At 41.9% G+C, this 20,774-nt stretch overlaps 1 protein-coding gene across 1 annotated transcript; it reads right to left on the reverse strand.

Moving 5' to 3' along the window:
• On the reverse strand, positions 1-18,229 carry zgc:92313 (uncharacterized protein LOC436869 homolog). Its single transcript, XM_024410381.2, has 6 exons — positions 17,845-18,229; positions 15,972-16,084; positions 15,686-15,765; positions 2,689-2,960; positions 892-1,052; positions 1-805 (listed from the first exon to the last, which is right to left on the reverse strand). The coding sequence occupies exons 1-6, from the start codon at positions 17,891-17,893 to the stop codon at positions 548-550; spliced, it is 933 nt and encodes a 310-aa protein (XP_024266149.1). The 5' UTR covers positions 17,894-18,229; the 3' UTR covers positions 1-547.
• Between the last annotated feature and the right edge of the window lie 2,545 nt (positions 18,230-20,774).

Consider the following 20,774-nt stretch of genomic DNA (forward strand, 5'->3'; position numbering starts at 1 on the left):
TGACATTTGTAATCATTTATTTACATTCATTCAAAATTATAAGAAACTTGAAGCTTGATGTTACATGACATGTTAAAATGTGAGCTAAAATAGATTGACAAACATGGCTTTACATTTCATTAGTTCTAAATACCCATAATATCACCGTTTTATCTGCTGATTAGCGATATCTTGTATATTCAGAATCACTTGAATTTGTTAGGAGTTGCATATACATATCTTATCATTAAAACGTAGTATAGTTTGCCACCACAGGTTCAGCCCTTTCCTTTAGGGCAAAATTCCTTTGAAATTTGACACATTTACCTGGTTTTACACGCATCTTGAACCAGAAAGGCGGAATTTCTGCTTACGTGGGAAATAAGTGGTGATATTTTGAGTCAGTTTGGTCAAAAAGTTGTTTTGGCATGTTATTAATATGGTAAATAAAAAATTAAGCAGAATATTACCCAAAACAGTAATCTACTACAGCCAAGTTAAGTGTAAAACCAGGTTCATGTCAAATTACATTGAATGTCCCTTCAAGATCTGGCTCTTTTAGGAAGCCCTATCTTAGCAGCTGGCCCATCAGTAAAGTGGCCAGGGAGCTAGCCAGCACTGTCAGGGAGCTGGTCCAGTTGGGACCGGCCCGGCCATACAGACTGATCTCTGGTATGTTGCTTTGGATGAAGCTGGAGAAGGTGGACACCTTGGCGTAGACGCCGGGGTTGTTGGCATGGGCACAGCCCAGGCCAAAACTCACCACCCCAGCCTGCACCCAGGTTCCGTTTACCATCTGGCAGACCAGGGGTCCTCCAGAGTCCCCCTGTGGAGAAAGAGGGAGATGGGTGAGAAGTAAGAAAAAGCCCACGTTAGTCTACTATTACACACACACAGGTGAGGCGAGCATACCTGACAGGAGTCCTTGCCCCCCTCTTGATAACCGGCACACACCATGTCAGAACGGATGTCCACTTTCTCCGATGGGTTAAGGTCATACATCATCTGACAGGAAGACGACGAGATGATTGGCACCTGCACTTGCTGCAGTGTTCCCACTCCACTCAGAGGGACTGAGAGACGGCCAGAGAAGTTGAGGCAGAGTGAGTAGGTAGGTCAAATAAAAGGAGCGAGAATGCCTACACCAACCATACATTTGGGTTGCGGGTTCACAATTGTACATTTCCTGAGATTTCTGCCGAGCAAGGAGGGGAATTTATTTACACACAATCAAAACTTAAGACACCTACTCATTCAAGGGTTTTTCTTTATTTGTACTATTTCCTACATTGTAGAATAATAGTGAAGACATCAAAACTATGAAATAACACATATGGAATCATGTAGTAACCAAAGTGTTAAACAAATAAAATATTTTATATTTGAGATTCTTCAAAGTAGCCACCCTTTGCCTTCACGACAGCTTTGCACTCAACCAGCTTCATGAGGTAGTCACCTGGAATGCACTTCAATTAACAGGTGTGCCTTGTTAAGTTAAGAAATACCATAAATTAATGTGTTTGAGACAATCAGTTGTGTTATGGCAAGAACAACTCATAAGCAAAGAGAAACGACAGTCCAATACTTTAAGACATGGTCAGTCAATGTGAAAACTGGCTCTGAGGACCACCACAGGAAAGGAAGACCCAGAGTTCTCTGCTGCAGACAATAAGTTCATTAGACTTACTAACCTCAAATTGCAGCCCAAATGAATGATTCAGAGTTCAAGTAACAGACATCTCAACATCAACTGTTCAGAGGAGACTGAATCAGGCCTGCTGCAACGAAACCACTAAAGGACACCACTGAGAAGAGACTTGCTTGGGCCAAAAAACACAAGCAATGGACATTAGACCAGTGGAAATCTGTCCAAATTAGAGATTTTTGGTTCCAACCACCATGTCTTTGTCTCACAAAGAGTAGGTGAACGGATGGTCTCTGCATGTGTGGTTCCCACTGTGAAGAATGGTGGTGGTGTGATGATATTTTGCTGTTGACACCGTCACTGATTTATTTAGAATTCAAGGCACACTTAACCAGCATGGCTACCACAGCATTCTGCAGCAATACGCAATCCCGTCTGGTTTTTGCTTAGTGGGACTATCATTTGTTTTTTTAACAGGATAATGACCCAACACATCTCCAGGCTGTGTAAGGGCTATTTGACCAAGAAGGAGTGATGAGTGCTGCATCAGATAACCTCGCCTCCAGTCACCCAACCTCAACCCAATTGAGATGGTTCGGAGATACAACGCTGGGTTAAGGAAAAGCAGCCAACAAGTGCTCAGCATTTGTGGAAATTCCTTCAAGACTGTTGGAAAAGCATTCCAGGTGAAGCTGGTTGAGAGAATGCCAAGAGTGTGCAAAGCTGTCAAGGCAAAGGGTGGCTACTTTGAATTTAAAATATATTTTGATTTGTTTAACACTTTTGGTTACTACATGATTCCATGGTTGTTACTTCCTAGTGTTGAAGTCTTCACTATTATTCTACAATGTAGAAGTGTAAAACTAAAAACCCTTGAATGAGTAGCTGCGAGTCAGTCAGTCACCGTGACAGGCTTAGACTACTGCATATGGAACATACCGACAGATAGTCCTCCCATGAGTGAGAGTTGACCACTGTGACAGTCCACTGAGTCAAAGAGGTTGAGGCTCCTTTTAGTGGAAGTTAGATTTTGCCGCTATATACATAATGCCTGATTCTCTTACCCCCGTCGCGGATGTTTCCCCAGCCTGTGATGTAGCAGGGAAGGTCCCCGGGGAACAGTGTCCCGGCGTCAGGAAGACAAACAGGATGGACATACGCCGACCAGACGATGGGTCTCTGCAGCTGCACCAAGGCCATGTCCTGTCCCAAACTTGGGTCCGAGTAGCCGGACGGGATCACGACGCGCTCCACGAGGTATGATATCTCGTTAGGGTTCCAGCTGTTGAGCCGGTGACGGCCAACATAGAGGGTGTAGCCCGACACGTCGAACGGACTGGGAGAGGAGAGAGTTGGAACACCTTACAGCTAACAACTGAAATGCATCTTCATCCCCCCCCAAATATTGCAAAACACAGCTTAGCCTTTTGTTAATCCACCTGTTGACTCAGATTTTGAAATTATGCTTGACAGCGGAAGCAATCCAAGTGTTTGTGTAAGTTTATCGTTAACATAACATTATGTACACTAAGCATTAAGTAGCTGGGTCACGAAAATCAGAGAAGCAATCAAATTAACCGTTTACCTTTGATGATCGTCGGATGTTCACTCACGAGACTCAGTTACACAACAAATGTTCCTTTTGTTCCATAAAGATTATTTTTAAACCCAAAATACCGACGTTTGTTTGTCGTGTTGTTCAGAAATCCACAGGAAAGAGCGTTGACGACAACGCAGATTCCAAATAATATCCACAATGTCCACAGAAACATGTCAAACGTTTTTTTATAATCAATCCTCAGGTTGTTTTTGAAATATATATTCGATAATATATCAACCGAGTGTGTAGCTTTTTCAATAACAGCGGGAGAAACAATGGCCGCTTTACTCAGTTGCGCAAAACTCAGAGCCCCCACCTCTCCACTTACGCAATGTGATCCTTCATGCTCATTTTTCAAAATAAAAGCCTGAAACTATGTCTAAAGACTTGACACCTAGGGAAGCCATAGAAAAAGGAATCTGGTTGATATCCCTTTAAATGGAGGATAGGCATGCATAGGAACAGAGGTTTCAAAATAAGAGGCACTTCCTGATTGGATTTTCCTCAGGCAATATCAGTTCTGTTATACTCACAGACAATATTTTTACAGTTTTGGAAACTTGAGTGTTTTCTATCCTAATATGACAATTATATGCATATTCTAGTTTCTGGGGCTGAGAAATAGGCAGTTTCAAATGGGTACGTTTTTTTTAGCCAAAAACAAAAATACTGCCCCCTACACACAAAAGGTTAACTAGGCAAGTCAGTTAAGACACATTCCAGAAAAGCTTCCAGAAAATTGGAACGGAAATGGCGCCACACCAAACTGGAAGTCTTCCGACTAGCTTGGAAGGACGGTACCGTACAGTACCGAAGAGCCCTTACTGCTGCTCGATCATCCTATTTTTCTAACTTAATTGAGGAAAATAAGAACAATCCGAAATTCCTTTTTGATACTGTCGCAAAGCTAACTAAAAAGCAGCATTCCCCAAGAGAGGATGACTTTCACTTTAGCAGTGATAAATTCATGAACTTCTTTGAGGAAAAGATTATGATTATTAGAAAGCAAATTACGGACTCCTCTTTAAATCTGCGTATTCCTTCAAAGCTCAGTTGTCCTGAGTCTGCACAACTCTCCCAGGACCTAGGATCAAGAGAGACGCTCAAGTGTTTTAGTAATATATCTCTTGACACAATGATGAAAATAATCATGGCCTCTAAACCTTCAAGCTGCATACTGGACCCTATTCCAACTAAACTACTGAAAGAGCTGCTTCCTGTGCTTGGCCCTCCTATGTTGAACATAATAAACGGCTCTCTATCCACCGGATGTGTACCAAACTCACTAAAAGTGGCAGTAATAAAGCCTCTCTTGAAAAAGCCAAACCTTGACCCAGAAAATATAAAAAACTATAGGCCTATATCGAATCTTCCATTCCTCTCAAAAATTTTAGAGAAGGCTGTTGCTCAGCAACTCACTGCCTTCCTGAAGACAAACAATGTATACGAAATGCTTCAGTCTGGTTTTAGACCCCATCATAGCACTGAGACTGCACTTGTGAAGGTGGTAAATGACATTTTAATGGCATCGGACCGAGGCTCTGCATCTGTCCTCGTGCTCCTAGACCTTAGTGCCGCTTTTGATACCATCGATCACCACATTCTTTTGGAGAGATTGGAAACCCAAATTGGTCTACACGGACATGTTCTGGCCTGGTTTAGATCTTATCTGTCGGAAAGATATCAGTTTGTCTCTGTGAATGGTTTGTCCTCTGACAAATCAACTGTAAATTTCGGTGTTCCTCAAGGTTCCGTTTTAGGACCACTATTGTTTTCACTATATATTTTACCTCTTGGGGATGTTATTCGAAAACATAATGTAAACTTTCACTGCTATGCGGATGACACAGCTGTACATTTCAATGAAACATGGTGAAGCTCCAAAATTGCCCTCGCTAGAAGCATGTGTTTCAGACATAAGGAAGTGGATGGCTGCAAACTTTCTACTATTAAACTCGGACAAAACAGAGATGCTTGTTCTAGGTCCCAAGAAACAAAGAGATCTTCTGTTGAATCTGACAATTAATCTTAATGGTTGTACAGTCGTCTCAAATAAAACTGAAGGACCTCGGCGTTACTCTGGACCCTGATCTCTCTTTTGAAGAACATATCAAGACCATTTCGAGGACAGGTTTTTTCCATCTACGTAACATTGCAAAAATCAGAAACTTTCTGTCCAAAAATGATGCAGAAAAATTAATCCATGCTTGTGTCACTTCTAGGTTAGACTACTGCAATGCTCTATTTTCCGGCTACCCGGATAAAGCACTAAATAAACTTCAGTTGGTGCTAAATACGGCTGCTAGAATCCTGACTAGAACCAAAAAATTTGATCATATTACTCCAGTGCTAGCCTCTCTACACTGGCTTCCTGTCAAAGCAAGGGCTGATTTCAAGGTTTTACTGCTAACCTACAAAGCATTACATGGGCTTGCTCCTACCTATCTCTCTGATTTGGTCCTGCCGTACATACCTACACGTACGCTACGGTCACAAGACGCAGGCCTCCTAATTGTCCCTAGAATTTCTAAGCAAACAGCTGGAGGCAGGGCTTTCTCCTATAGAGCTCCATTTTTATGGAACGGTCTGCCTACCCATGTCAGAGACGCAAACTCGGTCTCAACCTTTAAGTCCTTACTGAAGACTTATCTCTTCAGTGGGTCATATGATTGAGTGTAGTCTGGCCCAGGAGTGGGAAGGTGAACGGAAAGGCTCTGGAGCAACGAACCGCCCTTGCTGTCTCTGCCTGGCCGGTTCCCCTCTTTCCACTGGGATTCTCTGCCTCTAACCCTATTACAGGGGCTGAGTCACTGGCTTGCTGGGGCTCTCTCATGCCGTCCCTGGAGGGGGTGCGTCACCTGAGTGGGTTGATTCACTGTTGTGGTCATCCTGTCTGGGTTGGCGCCCCCCCCTTGGCTTGTGCCGTGGCGGAGATCTTTGTGGGCTATACTCAGCCTTGTCTCAGGATGGTAAGTTGGTGGTGGAAGATATCCCTCTAGTGGTGTGGGGGCTGTGCTTTGGCAAAGTGGGTGGGGTTATATCCTTCCTGTTTGGCCCTGTCCGGGGGTGTCCTCGGATGGGGCCAGTGTCTCCTGACCCCTCCGGTCTCAGCCTCCAGTATTTATGCTGCAGTAGTTTATGTGTCGGGGGGCTGGGATCAGTTTTTTTATATCTGGAGTACTTCTCCTGTCCTATTTGGTGTCCTGTGTGAATCTAAGTGTGCGTTCTCTAATTCTCTCCTCTCTTTCTTTCTCTCTCTCGGAGGACCTGAGCCCTAGGACCATGCCCCAGGACTACCTGACATGATGACTCCTTGCTGTCCCCAGTCCACCTGGCCATGCTGCTGCTCCAGTTTCAACTTCCACCTGACTGTGCTGCTGCTCCAGTTTCAACTGTTCTGCCTTATTATTATTATTCGACCATGCTGGTCATTTATGAACATTTGAACATCTTGGCCATGTTCTGTTATAATCTCCACCCGGCACAGCCAGAAGAGGACTGGCCACCCCACATAGCCTGGTTCCTCTCTAGGTTTCTTCCTAGGTTTTGGCCTTTCTAGGGAGTTTTTCCTAGCCACCATGCTTCTACACCTGCATTGCTTGCTGTTTGGGGTTTTAGGCTGGGTTTCTGTACAGCACTTTGAGATATCAGCTGATGTACGAAGGGCTATATAAATAAATTTGATTTGATTTGATTTATTTTCAATGACGGCCTAGGAAAGGTGGGTTAACTGCCTTGTTCAGGGGCAGAACGACAGATTTTCACCTTGTCAGCTCGGGGGATTCAATCTTGCAACCTTACAGTTAACTAGTCCAACACAATAACAACCTGCCTCTCTCTCATTGCACTCCACAAGGAGACTGCCTGTTACGCGAATGCAGTAAGCCAAGGTAAGTTGCTAGCTAGCATTAAACTTATCTTGTAAAAAACAATCATAATCACTAGTTAACTACACATGGTTGATGATATTACTAGATATTATCTAGCGTGTCCTGCGCGGTATATAATCTGACTGAGCATACAAGTATCTGACTGAGTGGTGGTAGGCAGAAGCAGGCACCTAAACATTCATTCAAACAGCACTTTCATGCGCTTTGACAGCAGCTCTTCGTTGTGCGTCAAGCTTTGCGCTGTTTATGACTTCAAGCCTATAAACTCCCGAGATGAGGCTGGTGTAACCAAAGTGAAATGGCTAGCTAGTTAGTGCACGCTAATAGCTAAAAGCATTTAAAACGTCACTTGCTCGAACCTTTCTAGTAGTTGTTCCCCTTGCTCTGCATGGGTAACGCTGCTTCGATGGTGGCCGTTGTTGTGTTGCTGGTTCGAGCCCAGGGAGGAGCGAGGAGAGGGACGGAAGCTATACTGTTACACTGGCAATACTAAAGTGCCTATAAGAACATCCAATACTCAAAGGTTAACGAAATACAAATGGTATAGAGGGAAATAGTCCTATAATTCCTATAATAACTACAACCTAAAACTTCTTACCTGGGAATATTGAAGACTCATGTTAAAAGGAACCACCAGCTTTTATATGTTCTCATGTTCTGAGCAAGGAACTGAAACGTTAGCACATATTGCACTTTTACTTCTCCAACACTTTGTTTTTGCATTATTTAAACCAAATTGAACATGTTTCATTATTTACTTGAGGCTAAATTGATTTTATTGATATATTATATTATGTTAAAAGTGTTCATTCAGTATTGTTGTAATTGTCATTATTATATATACAGTGCCTTGCGAAAGTATTCGGCCCCCTTGAACTTTGCGACCTTTTGCCACATTTCAGGCTTCAAACAAAGATATAACTGTATTTTCTTGTGAAGAATCAACAACAAGTGGGACACAATCTTGAAGTGGAACGACATTTATTGGATATTTCAAACTTTTTTAACAAATCAAAAACTGAAAAATTGGGCGTGCAAAATTATTCAGCCCCCTTAAGTTAATACTTTGTAGCGCCACCTTTTGCTGCGATTACAGCTGTAAGTCGCTTGGGGTATGTCTCTATCAGTTTTGCACATCGAGAGACTGACATTTTTTCCCATTCCTCCTTGCAAAACAGCTCGAGCTCAGTGAGGTTGGATGGAGAGCATTTGTGAACAGCAGTTTTCAGTTCTTTCCACAGATTCTCGATTGGATTCAGGTCTGGACTTTGACTTGGCCATTCTAACACCTGGATATGTTTATTTTTGAACCATTCCATTGTAGATTTTGCTTTATGTTTTGGATCATTGTCTTGTTGGAAGACAAATCTCCATCCCAGTCTCAGGTCTTTTGCAGACTCCATCAGGTTTTCTTCCAGAATGGTCGTGTATTTGGCTCCATCCATCTTCCCATCAATTTTAACCATCTTCCCTGTCCCTGCTGAAGAAAAGCAGACCCAAACCATGATGCTGCCACCACCATGTTTGACAGTGGGGATGGTGTGTTCAGGGTGATGAGCTGTGTTGCTTTTACGCCAAACATAACATTTTGCATTGTTGCCAAAAAGTTCAATTTTGGTTTCATCTGACCAGAGCACCTTCTTCCACATGTTTGGTGTGTCTCCCAGGTGGCTTGTGGCAAACTTTAAATGACACTTTTTATGGATATCTTTAAGAAATGGCTTTCTTCTTGCCACTCTTCCATAAAGGCCAGATTTGTGCAATATACGACTGATTGTTGTCCTATGGACAGAGTCTCCCACCTCAGCTGTAGATCTCTGCAGTTCATCCAGAGTGATCATGGGCCTCTTGGCTGCATCTCTGATCAGTCTTCTCCTTGTATGAGCTGAAAGTTGAGGGACGGCCAGGTCTTGGTAGATTTGCAGTGGTCTGATACGCCTTCCATTTCAATATTATCGCTTGCACAGTGCTCCTTGGGATGTTTAAAGCTTGGGAAATCTTTTTGTATCCTAATCCGGCTTTAAACTTCTTCACAACAGTATCTCGGACCTGCCTCGTGTGTTCCTTGTTCTTCATGATGCTCTCTGCGCTTTTAACGGACCTCTGAGACTATCACAGTGCAGGTGCATTTATACGGAGACTTGATTACACACAGGGGGATTGTATTTATCATCATTAGTCATTTAGGTCAACATTGGATCATTCAGAGATCCTCACTGAACTTCTGGAGAGAGTTTGCTGCACTGAAAGTAAAGGTGCTGAATAATTTTGCACGCCCATTTTTTCAGTTTTTGATTTGTTAAAAAAGTTTGAAATATCCAATAAATGTCGTTCCACTTCATGACTGTGTCCCACTTGTTGTTGATTCTTCACAAAAAAAATACAGTTTTATATCTTTATGTTTGAAGCCTGAAATGTGGCAAAAGGTCGCAAAGTTCAAGGGGTCCGAATACTTTCGCAAGGCACTGATATATATATATATATATATATATATAAAAAAATTTTTTTAAATATCTCAAAAAAATAAAGGGAACACTTAAACACAATGTAACTCCAAGTCAATCACACTTCTGTGAAATCAAACCGTCCACTTAGGAAGCAACACTGATTGACAATAAATTTCACATGCGGTTGTGCAAATGGAATAGACAACAGGTGGAAATTATAGGCAATTAGCAAGAGACCCCCAATAAAGGAGTGGGTCTGCAGGTGGGGACCACAGACCACTTCTCAGTTCCTATACTTCCTGGCTGATGTTTTGGTCACTTTTGAATGCTGGCGGTGCTTTCACTCTAGTGGTAGCATGAGACGGAGTCTACAACCCACACAAGTGGCTCAGGTAGTGCAGCTGGATGGCACATCAATGCGAGCTGTGGCAACAAGGTTTGCTGTGTCTGTCAGCGTAGTGTCCATGTGAGCATGGAGGCGCTACCAGGAGACAGGCCAATACATCAAACGTGGAGGCCGTAGGAGGGCAACAACCCAGCAGCAGGACCGCTACCTCCGTCTTTGTGCAAGGAGGAGCAGGAGGAGCACTGCCAGAGCCCTGCAAATTGACCTCCAGCAGGCCACAAATGTGCATGTGCCTGCTCAAACGGTCAGAAACAGACTCCATGAGGGTGGTATGAGGGCCCGACGTCCACAGGTGGGGGGTTGTGCTTACAGCCCAACACCGTGCAGGACGTTTGGCATTTGCCAGAGAACACCAAGATAGGCAAATTCGCCACTGGCACCCTGTGCTCGTCACAGATGAAAGCAGGTTCACACTGAGCACATGTGACAGACGTGACAGAGTCTGGAGAAGCCTTGGAGAACGTTCTGCTGCCTGCAAAATCCTCCAGCATGACCGGTTTGGCGGTGGGTCAGTCATGGTGTGGGGTGGCATTTCTTTGGGGGGCCAGAGGTAGCCATGTGCTCGCCAGAGGTAGCCTGACTGCCATTAGGTACCGAGATGAGATCCTCAGACCCTGTGAGACCATATGCTGGTGCGGTTGGCCCTGGGTTCCTCCTAATGCAAGACAATGCTAGACCTCATGTGGCTGGAGTGTGTCAGCAGTTCCTGCAAGAGGAAGGCATTGATGCTATGGTCTGGCCTGCCCGTTCCCCAGACCTGAATCCAATTGAGCACATCTGGGACATCATGTCTCGCTCCATCCACCAACGCCGCGTTGCACCAGACTGTCCAGGAGTTGTCAGATGCTTTAGTCCAGGTCTGGGAGGAGATCCCCCAGGAGACCATCCGCCACCTCATCAGGAGCATGCCCAGGCATTGTAGGGAGGTCATACAGGCACGTGGAGGCCACACACACTACAGAGCCTCAGTTTGACTTGTTTTTAAGGACATTACATCAAAGTTGGATCAGCCTGTAGTGTGGTTTTCCACTTTAATTTTGAGTGTCACTCCAAATCCAGACCTCCATGGGTTGATGAATTTGATTTCCATTGATAATTTTTGTGATTGTTGCCAGCACATTCAACTACGTAAAGAAAAAAGTATTTAATAAGAATATTTCATTCAGATCTACGATGTGTTATTTTAGTGTTCACTTTATTTTTTTGAGCTATATATATATATATATATATATATATATATATATATATATATATATATATATATATATATATATGTGTTGTAATTGTCATATATATTTTTTTACATTTATTATAAAATCGGCCGATTGATCGGTACCGGCTTTTTTGGTCCTCCAATAAATCGGTATCACCGTTGAAAAATCATCGGTCGACCTCTAGTGGAGAGTATATACCCACTTATTTTTTGCATTGCATATAATCACTTCATAATCCCCAATGACACGTATCAGTGTCGTGGAGGTATACAACATAACTAATTAGGGCTTTTGGAACAGATTGGAATGTTTAGCGTAATTTTTTTTTATAAACTTCACATTTTAAACGTGGCAATGTACACAGCAGTACTTCCTGAATGCAATTTGCAGGAACAGTTGTAAATAGCTAACTGCACATGCAAGCAGGACAGAGATGGAAATATCAGGTTTGAAAGAGTGGGGATTTAAAGATGCATCAATAATCATGGGTAGCTAATATTAGGATAATGCCTAAGTAGGCTAGGCATTATTATCTAGGCAGCTAGACAAAGAAAGAAAAAGCATATGCATTCTCCTGTTCTCTAGTTAAGTCTTTAAAAAAAAAATACTTACCTCCACGTTTCTATGGTGGGATGGTCTATAGGCCGCTTTGAAGCTAGGTAAGACTTGCCTCATAATATGAAGGGAAACGTCCAGGTTACAAACAATTAAATTACAGGAAAAATATAGTGATGCTAATAAAAATTGGTCTGTCTTCGGGAGAACCTTTAAAAGTGGTAACTAGATACAAAAGTAGTCTATGCCCATCTATCAGAATGATATCATTATTATTTGCGTCAATCCAGAGGCCATTTATTTTGCTCATGTGCGACATTAACACCACTAAATCAACACTTGAATTTTTTTTTTAAAGGGTAACTACACCAAGATTTTTCCCAACCTCAAAAGTAGTCTCCTGATGTGGCTTAAGCATTATGGACGTAGAAAATGTTTGTGTAAAAAAAAAAATATGAAACTTGAATTTCTGACTCTGATTTCTGACTTTCAATAGTAAGCCTACTGCACAGTACAGCTTTGGTTGGCCTGACTGAAAGACCAATATGGGATTTATAATTTTAGGTCATTAACAGCACATTCGGAAAGGATTTAGACTGCTTCCCTTTTTCCACATTTTGTTACGTTACAGCCTTATTCTAAAATGGATTAAAATGTTTCTTTTTTTACTCACAATAACATAATGACAAAGTGAACGCAGGTATTTAGAAATGTTAGCAAATGTATAAAAATTTTAAAAAATACCTTATTTACAAAAGTATTCAGACCCTTTGCTATGATTCTCGAAATGCCATGGTTACTGACAGAGCTCCTCTGTGGAGATGGGAGAACCTCTTAGAGTGGCCAGACAGAAGCCACTCGCTAAAAGGCACCCGACAGCATGCTTGGAGTCTTCCAAAGGCACCAGAATGTCTCTGACCATGAGAAGCCAGGTTCTCTGGTCAGATGAAACCAAGATTGAACTCTTTGGCCTGAATGCCAAGCGTCACATCTGGAAGAAACCTGCCTCCATCCCTACGATGAAGCATGAATCATGCTGTGGGGATGTTTTTCAGCGTGAGAGACTAGTCCGGATCGAGGGAAAAATGAACGGTGCAAAGTACAGAGATCCTTGATGAAAACCTGCTCCAGAGCACTCAGGACCTCAGACTGGGACGAAGGTTCACCTTCCACAGGACAATGATCATAAGCACACAGCCAAGACAATGCAGGATTGGCTTCGGGACAAGTCTCTGAATGTCCTTGAGAGGCCCAGTCAGAGCCTGGACTTGAACCCGATCTAACATCTCTGGAGACCTGAAAATAGCTGTGCAGCAACTCTCCCCATCCAACCAGACAGAGCTTGAAAGGACCTGCAGAGATGAATGGGAGAAACTCCCCAAATACAGGTGTGCCAAGCTTGTGGTGTCATACCAAGAAGACTTGATGCTATAATTGCTGAATACTTATGTAAATGTGATCAGCTATTTTTTAATTCATTTGCAAACATTACTAAACCCGTTTCTGGCGTCGATTGAAGTAATAAAACAATTTAATCAGTTTCAGAATAAGGCCGTAACGTAACAAAATGTGGTCAAAGTCAAGGGGGGTCTGAATACACTTTATACAGTGCATTCGGAAAGTATGTGGACAACCCTTCAAATTAGTGGATTTGGCCATTTCAGCCACACCCCTTGCTGACAGGTGTATTAAAATAAAACATTTTTAAAAATCAGGCACACAGCCATGTAATCTCCATAGACAAACATTGGTAGCAGAATGGCCTTACTGAAGAGCTAAGTGACTTGCAATGTAGCACCGTCATAGGATGCCACCTTTCCAACAAGTCAGGGAATCAAATTTCTGCCCTGCTAGAGCTGCACGGTCAACTTTAAGTGCTGTTATTGTGAAGTGGAAACGTCTAGGAGCAACCATAGCTCAGCCGCGAAGTGGTAGGCCACACAAGCTCACAGAATAGGACCAGCAAGTGTTGAAGCGCATAACGCTTTCAAATCACCTGTCATTGGTTGCAACAGTCACTAGAGTTCCAAAGTGCCTCTGGAAGTAACGTCAGCACAAGCACAGTTCGTCGGGTGCTTCATGAAATGGGTTTCCTGACAATGATATCTGGCACATAAGCCTAAGATCACCATGCGCAATGCCAAGCGGTAGCTGAAGCAGTGTTAAACTCACTGCCATTGGAAACGCATTATTTGGCATGATGAATCATGCTTCACTATCTGGCAGTCCGACGGACAAATCTGGGTTTGGCGGATGCCAGGAAAACGCTACCTTCCCGAATGCATAGTTTGGTGAAGGAGGAAATAATGGTCTGTGCTAGGCCCCTTAGTTCCAGTGAAGGGAAATCTTAACGCAACAGCATACAATGACATCCTAGACAATTCTTTGCTTCCAACATTGTGGGAACAGTTTGCGGAAGGCCCTTTCCTGTTTCAGCATGACAGTGCCGCCCGTGCACAAAATGAGGTCCATACAGAAATGGTTTGTCGAGATCAGTGTGGAAGAACTTGACTGGTCTGCACAGAGCCCTGACCTCAACCCCATCGAACACCTTTGGGATGAATTGGAACGCCGACTGCGAGCCAGGCATAATCGCCAAACATCACTAATGCTCGTGGCTGAATGAAAGCAAGTCCCCGCAGCAATATTCCAACATCTAGTGGAAAGCCTTCCCAGAAGAGTGGAGGCAACATGGGGGGGGACCAACTCCCTATTAATTCCCATGACTTTGGAATGTGAAGTTCAACAAGCAGGTGTCCACATACTTTGTCATGTAAGTGTATGTCTGAAACATGTATTTTTAGTTAACTAGGCAAGTCAGTGAAGAACAAATTCTTATTTACAATGACTGCCTATTATAAATAAATACATTTAAATATGACAAAACACAGACAAGAATAATGTGGGCATTGCCTGATTAAATAGACAGCAAGCTAGTCAGTCTTGCCATTTGAGATTTGAGAGTTATTGTATCATGTTTTAAAATGAGAAAGCAACCAAAAACCAGGTTCCCCTTCTAATGGAACACTTATATAGAAAACCAATTTGAGGGCCTCCCGGGTGGCGTAGTGGTTAAGGGCGCTGTACTGCTGTGCCACCAGAGACTCTGGGTTCACGCCCAGGCTCTGTCGTAACCGGCCGAGACCGGGAGGTCCGTGGGGCGACGCATAATTGGCCTAGCATCGTCCGGGTTAGGGAGGGGTTGGCCGGTAGGGATGTCCTTGTGTCATCGCGCACCAGCAACTCCTGTGGCGGTCCGGGCGCAGTGCGTGCTAACCAAGGTTGCCAGGTGCAGACGCGATTTCAATGTTTAAAGTAGGCTATTCCATGACAGTTGAATTTGGCATGACAGTTTATACCTATTCTTGCCATAGCATTTACAGGTAGATATAATTTGAAACATCTTTCTCTTTCACTGTCGGTCTCCATGCAACAACCAGCAATTTAAAGCTGCGCACTCGATGTCCGAAAGAGTGTCGAGGTTATACGTGTGCGACAATTAAATCGACATAAAAGATGGATACCCAAAGTTGTTTATTTTATTTTTTTAATCAATCATGTAGCTGAGATTAAAAATAGCATTATAATATTTTTGTTCACTTACCCTAGCGGCCATCTTAGGTGGATGATAAACTGTCCCAGAGCGTTTTCAAAAACTCCCCGGTATGTCGAGCCCTAACACAAACAGACAGGGGTATTTCCCGTGCCATCGTCGCCTCTTCCCGAAAGTTGGTATATTTTTGGTCAATTGCACATTACTGTTTGAGGCTACTGTAGACCATTGCAAAACGGTGTTTTAATCCGTTATTTGGTTACATGTGAATATATTTAGTATAGTTCTAAGAAAAGGATAGCTTTTTTAATGTTAAACTTTTGTTTTCATGTAATTCACTGAGTAGGGTGGTCCTCCCCTTCCTCCTCTGAGGAGCCTCCACTGGTAGACACTTACTTTGGGAAGCAGTGGGCAGCAGACAGCACCCAGTCCTTAGTGATGATGGTGCCTCCACAGATATGGCCATCCTTCGCTGTCTAAAGACCAAGAGGGGGAAAGAGGTAAGGAGGTTGAGGTGAATCATCAAAACAAGTCTTATTCCCCTCTCTCTCAGCAGGTCAGCATGATGACCAACACACACACACACACACACACACACACACACACACACACACACTAAAACCAGACAAACAAGTCTTCATGCATTTTGTTCATTCCATATCTTGACTCAGCGCCGACCTACCTGAATATCCACTTGCCACGGCCATGCCCCCATTGATGCATCTACTCCACCCACAATCCTGTTTCCCATGGGTGGTTGACCACACTCTTCCTGAGCATGACAAACCATGACACCTGAGAACAGTAGGCGAAATGGGAATTAGACCAGTCGTGCAGAAAGTACGCAATTGTCATACTTGAGAAAGTAAAGACACCTTAATAGAAAATGACTCGAGTAAGTCACCTAGTAAAATACTACTTGAGTAAACAACAAAGTATGTTTTAAAATAGCAAAAGTATAAGTATAAATCATTTCCAATTCCTTATGTTAAGCAAACCAGATGGCACCATTTTTGTTTAACAGATAGCCAGAGGAACACTCATACATAATTTACAAATGAAGAATTTGTCTTTAGTGATTCTGCTAGATCAGAGGCAGAAGGGATGACCAGAGATGTTCGCTTGATAACTGTGTGACTAACAATTTTAGGTGTTAGGGAAAGTGTATGAAGTAAAAGTACCTTATTTTCTTTAGGAATGTGGTTTAGTAAAAGTTGTCAAAAATATAATTAGTAAAGTCAAATTCAGATACTCAAAGCAATTACTTATGTAGTACACCATTACCAAACAAATATTATAGTTTCTAAACTGCAGTCGACTGTGGTATTTTGGACCCAGTATTTGTAGCATATTGCAGTTATACTGCACTCTGCCATATTTTTTGTAAGAGTTTTTACCTAAGTACTTTACACCACTTAGCAGGACAAGGAAATTGTCTAAATCACACACTTATCAAGAGAACATCCCTGGTCATCCCTACTGCCTCTGATCTGGCAGAATCACAAAATACAAATTCTTCATTTGTAAATTATGTATGAGTGTGCCTCTGGCTATCTGCAAATTACAAAAAACAAGAAAAAAAATTGCCTTTTGGTTTGTTAAATATAAGGAATTGGAAATGTACACTTTTGATACTTAAGTATATTTAATCTGCTCTTTTGCACACCAGTATCTCTACCTGCACATGACCATCTGATCATTTATCACTCCGGTGTTAATCTGCTAAATTGTAATTATTCACCTACCTCCTCATACCTTTTGCACACAATGTATAGACTTTAATTATTTAAAAAGTGTTATTGACTTGTTTATTGTTTACTCCATGTGTAACTCTGTGTTGTCTGTTCACACTGCTATGCTTTATCTTGGCCAGGTCGCAGTTGTTGAGAACAATCTCATTTACTAGCCTACCTGGTTAAATAAAGGTGAAATAAATAAAAAAATTAAAATCAGCAATTACATGTACTTTTGATACTTAGGTAAATGTAAAACCAAATACTTTTACTCAAGTAGTATTTTACTGGGTGACTTTCACTTTTGTCATATTCTGTTAAGGTATTTTTTTTTACTTTGACTCAAGTATGACAGTTGGGTACTTTCCACCACTGCCTTTACATTGATACATATGCCTACGTGAGTACGCTGTCGATTAGGGCTGGCCTAGGCCCAAAGTGCATATGCTAAATTTGATCAAATAACCACAAACAGAACCGTCGTTCTGTTACCAAATTTAATATCTGCACTGTTCTTCAAGTAGATGTTTTTGTGAAATTCTTAGTGGAAATTGTTAAAAATAATCATTGTGCACAGTTGCACGGTTCGCTTACCTTTGCAATCGAAGTGTTGGACACATTTAAAGTAAAAAATCTGAGTATCAGCGTCACTCCTGCGGTGGAAATGCCCGTAGGCAATGTTGCCGGAGTAGCCAAAACAAAGGTACCCAAATACAGGTCTATATTTCCTTTGCAACCCGCAAATGAGTCGATTTAAATTACACACAACTGACCTACTTCACTGACATTACCAGGTTATAGCATAAAGACATGAAAACTCACCTGTGAAACACCAAAGAAGTCTAACATAAAAGTCTGAATTCGGTATCATTTTCGAGGGACACGCGAATTTCAGGTAGCCCCAAATTTCCCCCCCAAAAACGGTGGTATTCTTGAGAAGTCTTGTGTTCTAAATCAAATCGTCCGTACAGCAGCTAATTTTCACGGAAACCCACTTTCCACAATAGTGGTGTAAAAATTCTTCAGGGCGTGTGAATGGTTAAAAATACGTATGAAAATGTGTACAAATTAAATGTCTACTAAATGTATGCCTTGCGAGAACAATACGGTTACTGACAACCTCTTGGTTTAGGCCTCCATTTAATACAAGGTTTTGAGAACCAGACCTGTGGACAAACGTTCGTCAGAAAATCTCTAACGCTGGGACAGGCATTTGATTGTCCCATTCGTTTATCACGTGAGCAAAGCACCTGTGATCCTACAGGGGAAGGTGTGGCAGGGGGTGTATTCCTTACGCCTATTCTGTTGCAAAAATGTTTGCAATATAAATCGTTTATTCCAAACGGAAAACGTTTTGCAACAAAAAACGAGAGTTTCTTTTGGACAAATTCAGATAGGTCTCCCCGATTCTGACCCCGAGTTGGCTCTAAAGGATATCCTGTATTCTGACCCCGAGTTGGCTCTAGAAAATGTATCCTCAATATTATTCCTCTGGCAGATAAACACACCCATTTTAAACAATTCAGTCAAAGATAGTTCAGAAGAAAACCAAGGGTTTGATCTATCTGAGCTCATTCAGATGAGGTAGCTCATCATTAACTAGCTCATCAATATGATTTGTAAAAGACAGCTTTTCATCTATCCAGATGCCCAGATATTTGTAAGGAGGGACATGATCAATATTGACACCATACAAAGTACATATGCTTAAATCATCAAAGTTATTTTTATGCGCTCTAGAGAACAACTTATACTTAGTTTTACCTTTATTCAATACTAATTCCTGGTCAAGAAAGATTTTCTGTTGTACAATGAAGGCTGTAGTTCAGATAGAGCCTGGTCAACCGTGGGACTATAGCATACACAACAATATCATCAGCATACAAGTGCAGGTTGCAGTTTTTTTATTTTTTATTTTTTACAGACAAGTCAATATTGTTTATGTAAACAGTAAAAAGTACAGGACCCAGAATCGACGCCTACAGGACACATTTCTTAAAAACTAGTTAAGGATTAGCCCCTTTTTTTCAATTTTCGCATAAAATTACATACCCAAATCTAACTGCCTGTAGCTCAGGCCCTGAAGCAAGGATATGCATATTATTGGTACCATTTGAAAGGAAATACTTAGACGTTTATGTAAATGTGAACTGAATGTAGTAGAATATAACACAATAGATCTGGTAAAAGATAATACAAAGAAAAAAACAACCGTTCATTTGTATTTTTTTGTACCATCATCTTTGGAATGCAAAAGAAAAGCCATAATGTATTATTCCAGTCCAGGTGCAATTTAGATTTTGGCCACTAGATGGCATCCGTGTATGTGCAAAGTTTTCGACTGATCCAATGAACCATTGCATTTCTGTTCAACATTTTGTAGCAATACTGCCCAAATGTGCCTAATTTGTTAATTAATAACTTTTCATGTTCAAAATTGTGCACTCTCCTCAAACTATAACATGGTATTCTTTCACTGTAATAGCTACTGTAAATTGGACAGTGCAGTTAGATTAACAATAATTTAAGCTTTGTGAATATCAGATATGTCTATGTCCTGGGAAATGTTCTTGTTACTTACAACCTCATGCTAATCGCATTAGCCTACATTAGCTCAAGTGTCCCGTGGAAGGGACAGCAATCCCGAAGAAGATTTATGTTAAGAAGCTGAGAATAAAAATGGGCTTGTTTTTCTAGAAATACATCCTGTCTCATGCTACATAGTAGAAAGCAGATTATTCAGTCAACATTCCTATCGGTCCTAGACGATGGCGACATCACCTATATGAACGCAGCTGCCACTTTCCTAAAGCCATTAGATGCAGTTAATCATAGCACACTGTGCTTTATTACGGGCAACAATTTGAATACTCATCACTGCATTCTCTACCAGAAAGTTGGTTGGCCCTCTGTGATGTCATCACCCACTGTACCTAACATCATAACTAATCTTTAGACATCTCTAGAAAATCCTTTGGTCTCTACTGAGTTAGGTAAATCAGCTTTAAGTTGTCCTCCACCTTATTTGTGGAACAATCTTCAAAATGTTCTTCAATGTGATGTTCTGGTGCCTCTTGGGTAACTCAGAAAGATGATTGAGGACCGTATTACTGATGAATGTGATGTTCTGGTGCCTCTAGGGTAACTCAGAAAGATGATTGAGGACCGTATTACTGATGAATGTGATGTTCTGGTGCCTCTAGGGTAACTCAGAAAGATGATTGAGGACCGTATTACTGATGAATGTGATGTTCTGGTGCCTCTAGGGTAACTCAGAAAGGATTGAGGACCGTATTACTGATGAATGTGATGTTCTGGTGCCTCTAGGGTGAAAGTTGATTGAGGACCGTATTACTGATGAATGTGATGTTCTGGTGCCTCTAGGGTAACTCAGAAAGATGATTGAGGACCGTATTACTGATGAATGTGATGTTCTGGTGCCTCTAGGGTAACTCAGAAAGATGATTGAGGACCGTATTACTGATGAATGTGATGTTCTGGTGCCTCTAGGGTAACTCAGAAAGATGATTGAGGACCTTATTTCTGATGAATGTGATGTTCTGGTGCCTCTAGGGTAACTCAGAAAGTTGATTGAGGACCGTATTACTGATGAATGTGATGTTCTGGTGCCTCTAGGGTAACTCAGAAAGATGATTGAGGACCTTATTTCTGATGAATGTGATGTTCTGGTGCCTCTAGGGTAACTCAGAAAGATGATTGAGGACCGTATTACTGATGAATGTGATGTTCTG

Source organism: Oncorhynchus tshawytscha, linkage group LG03 (assembly GCF_018296145.1).
Source record: "Oncorhynchus tshawytscha isolate Ot180627B linkage group LG03, Otsh_v2.0, whole genome shotgun sequence".
Classification (NCBI taxonomy): domain Eukaryota; kingdom Metazoa; phylum Chordata; class Actinopteri; order Salmoniformes; family Salmonidae; genus Oncorhynchus; species Oncorhynchus tshawytscha.

Bases quoted from the DNA above. Each gene is read 5' to 3' on its own strand.
- zgc:92313 (XM_024410381.2), bottom strand. From the start codon at position 17,893: ATGATACCGAATTCAGACTTTTATGTTAGACTTCTTTGGTGTTTCACA. The intron at 1,053-2,688 runs GTAAGAGAATCA...GCCGTCTCTCAG, and splicing joins GGGAAACATCCGCGACGGGG to TCCCTCTGAGTGGAGTGGGA. The intron at 806-891 runs GTATGCTCGCCT...CTTTCTCCACAG, and splicing joins GGGGCAAGGACTCCTGTCAG to GGGGACTCTGGAGGACCCCT.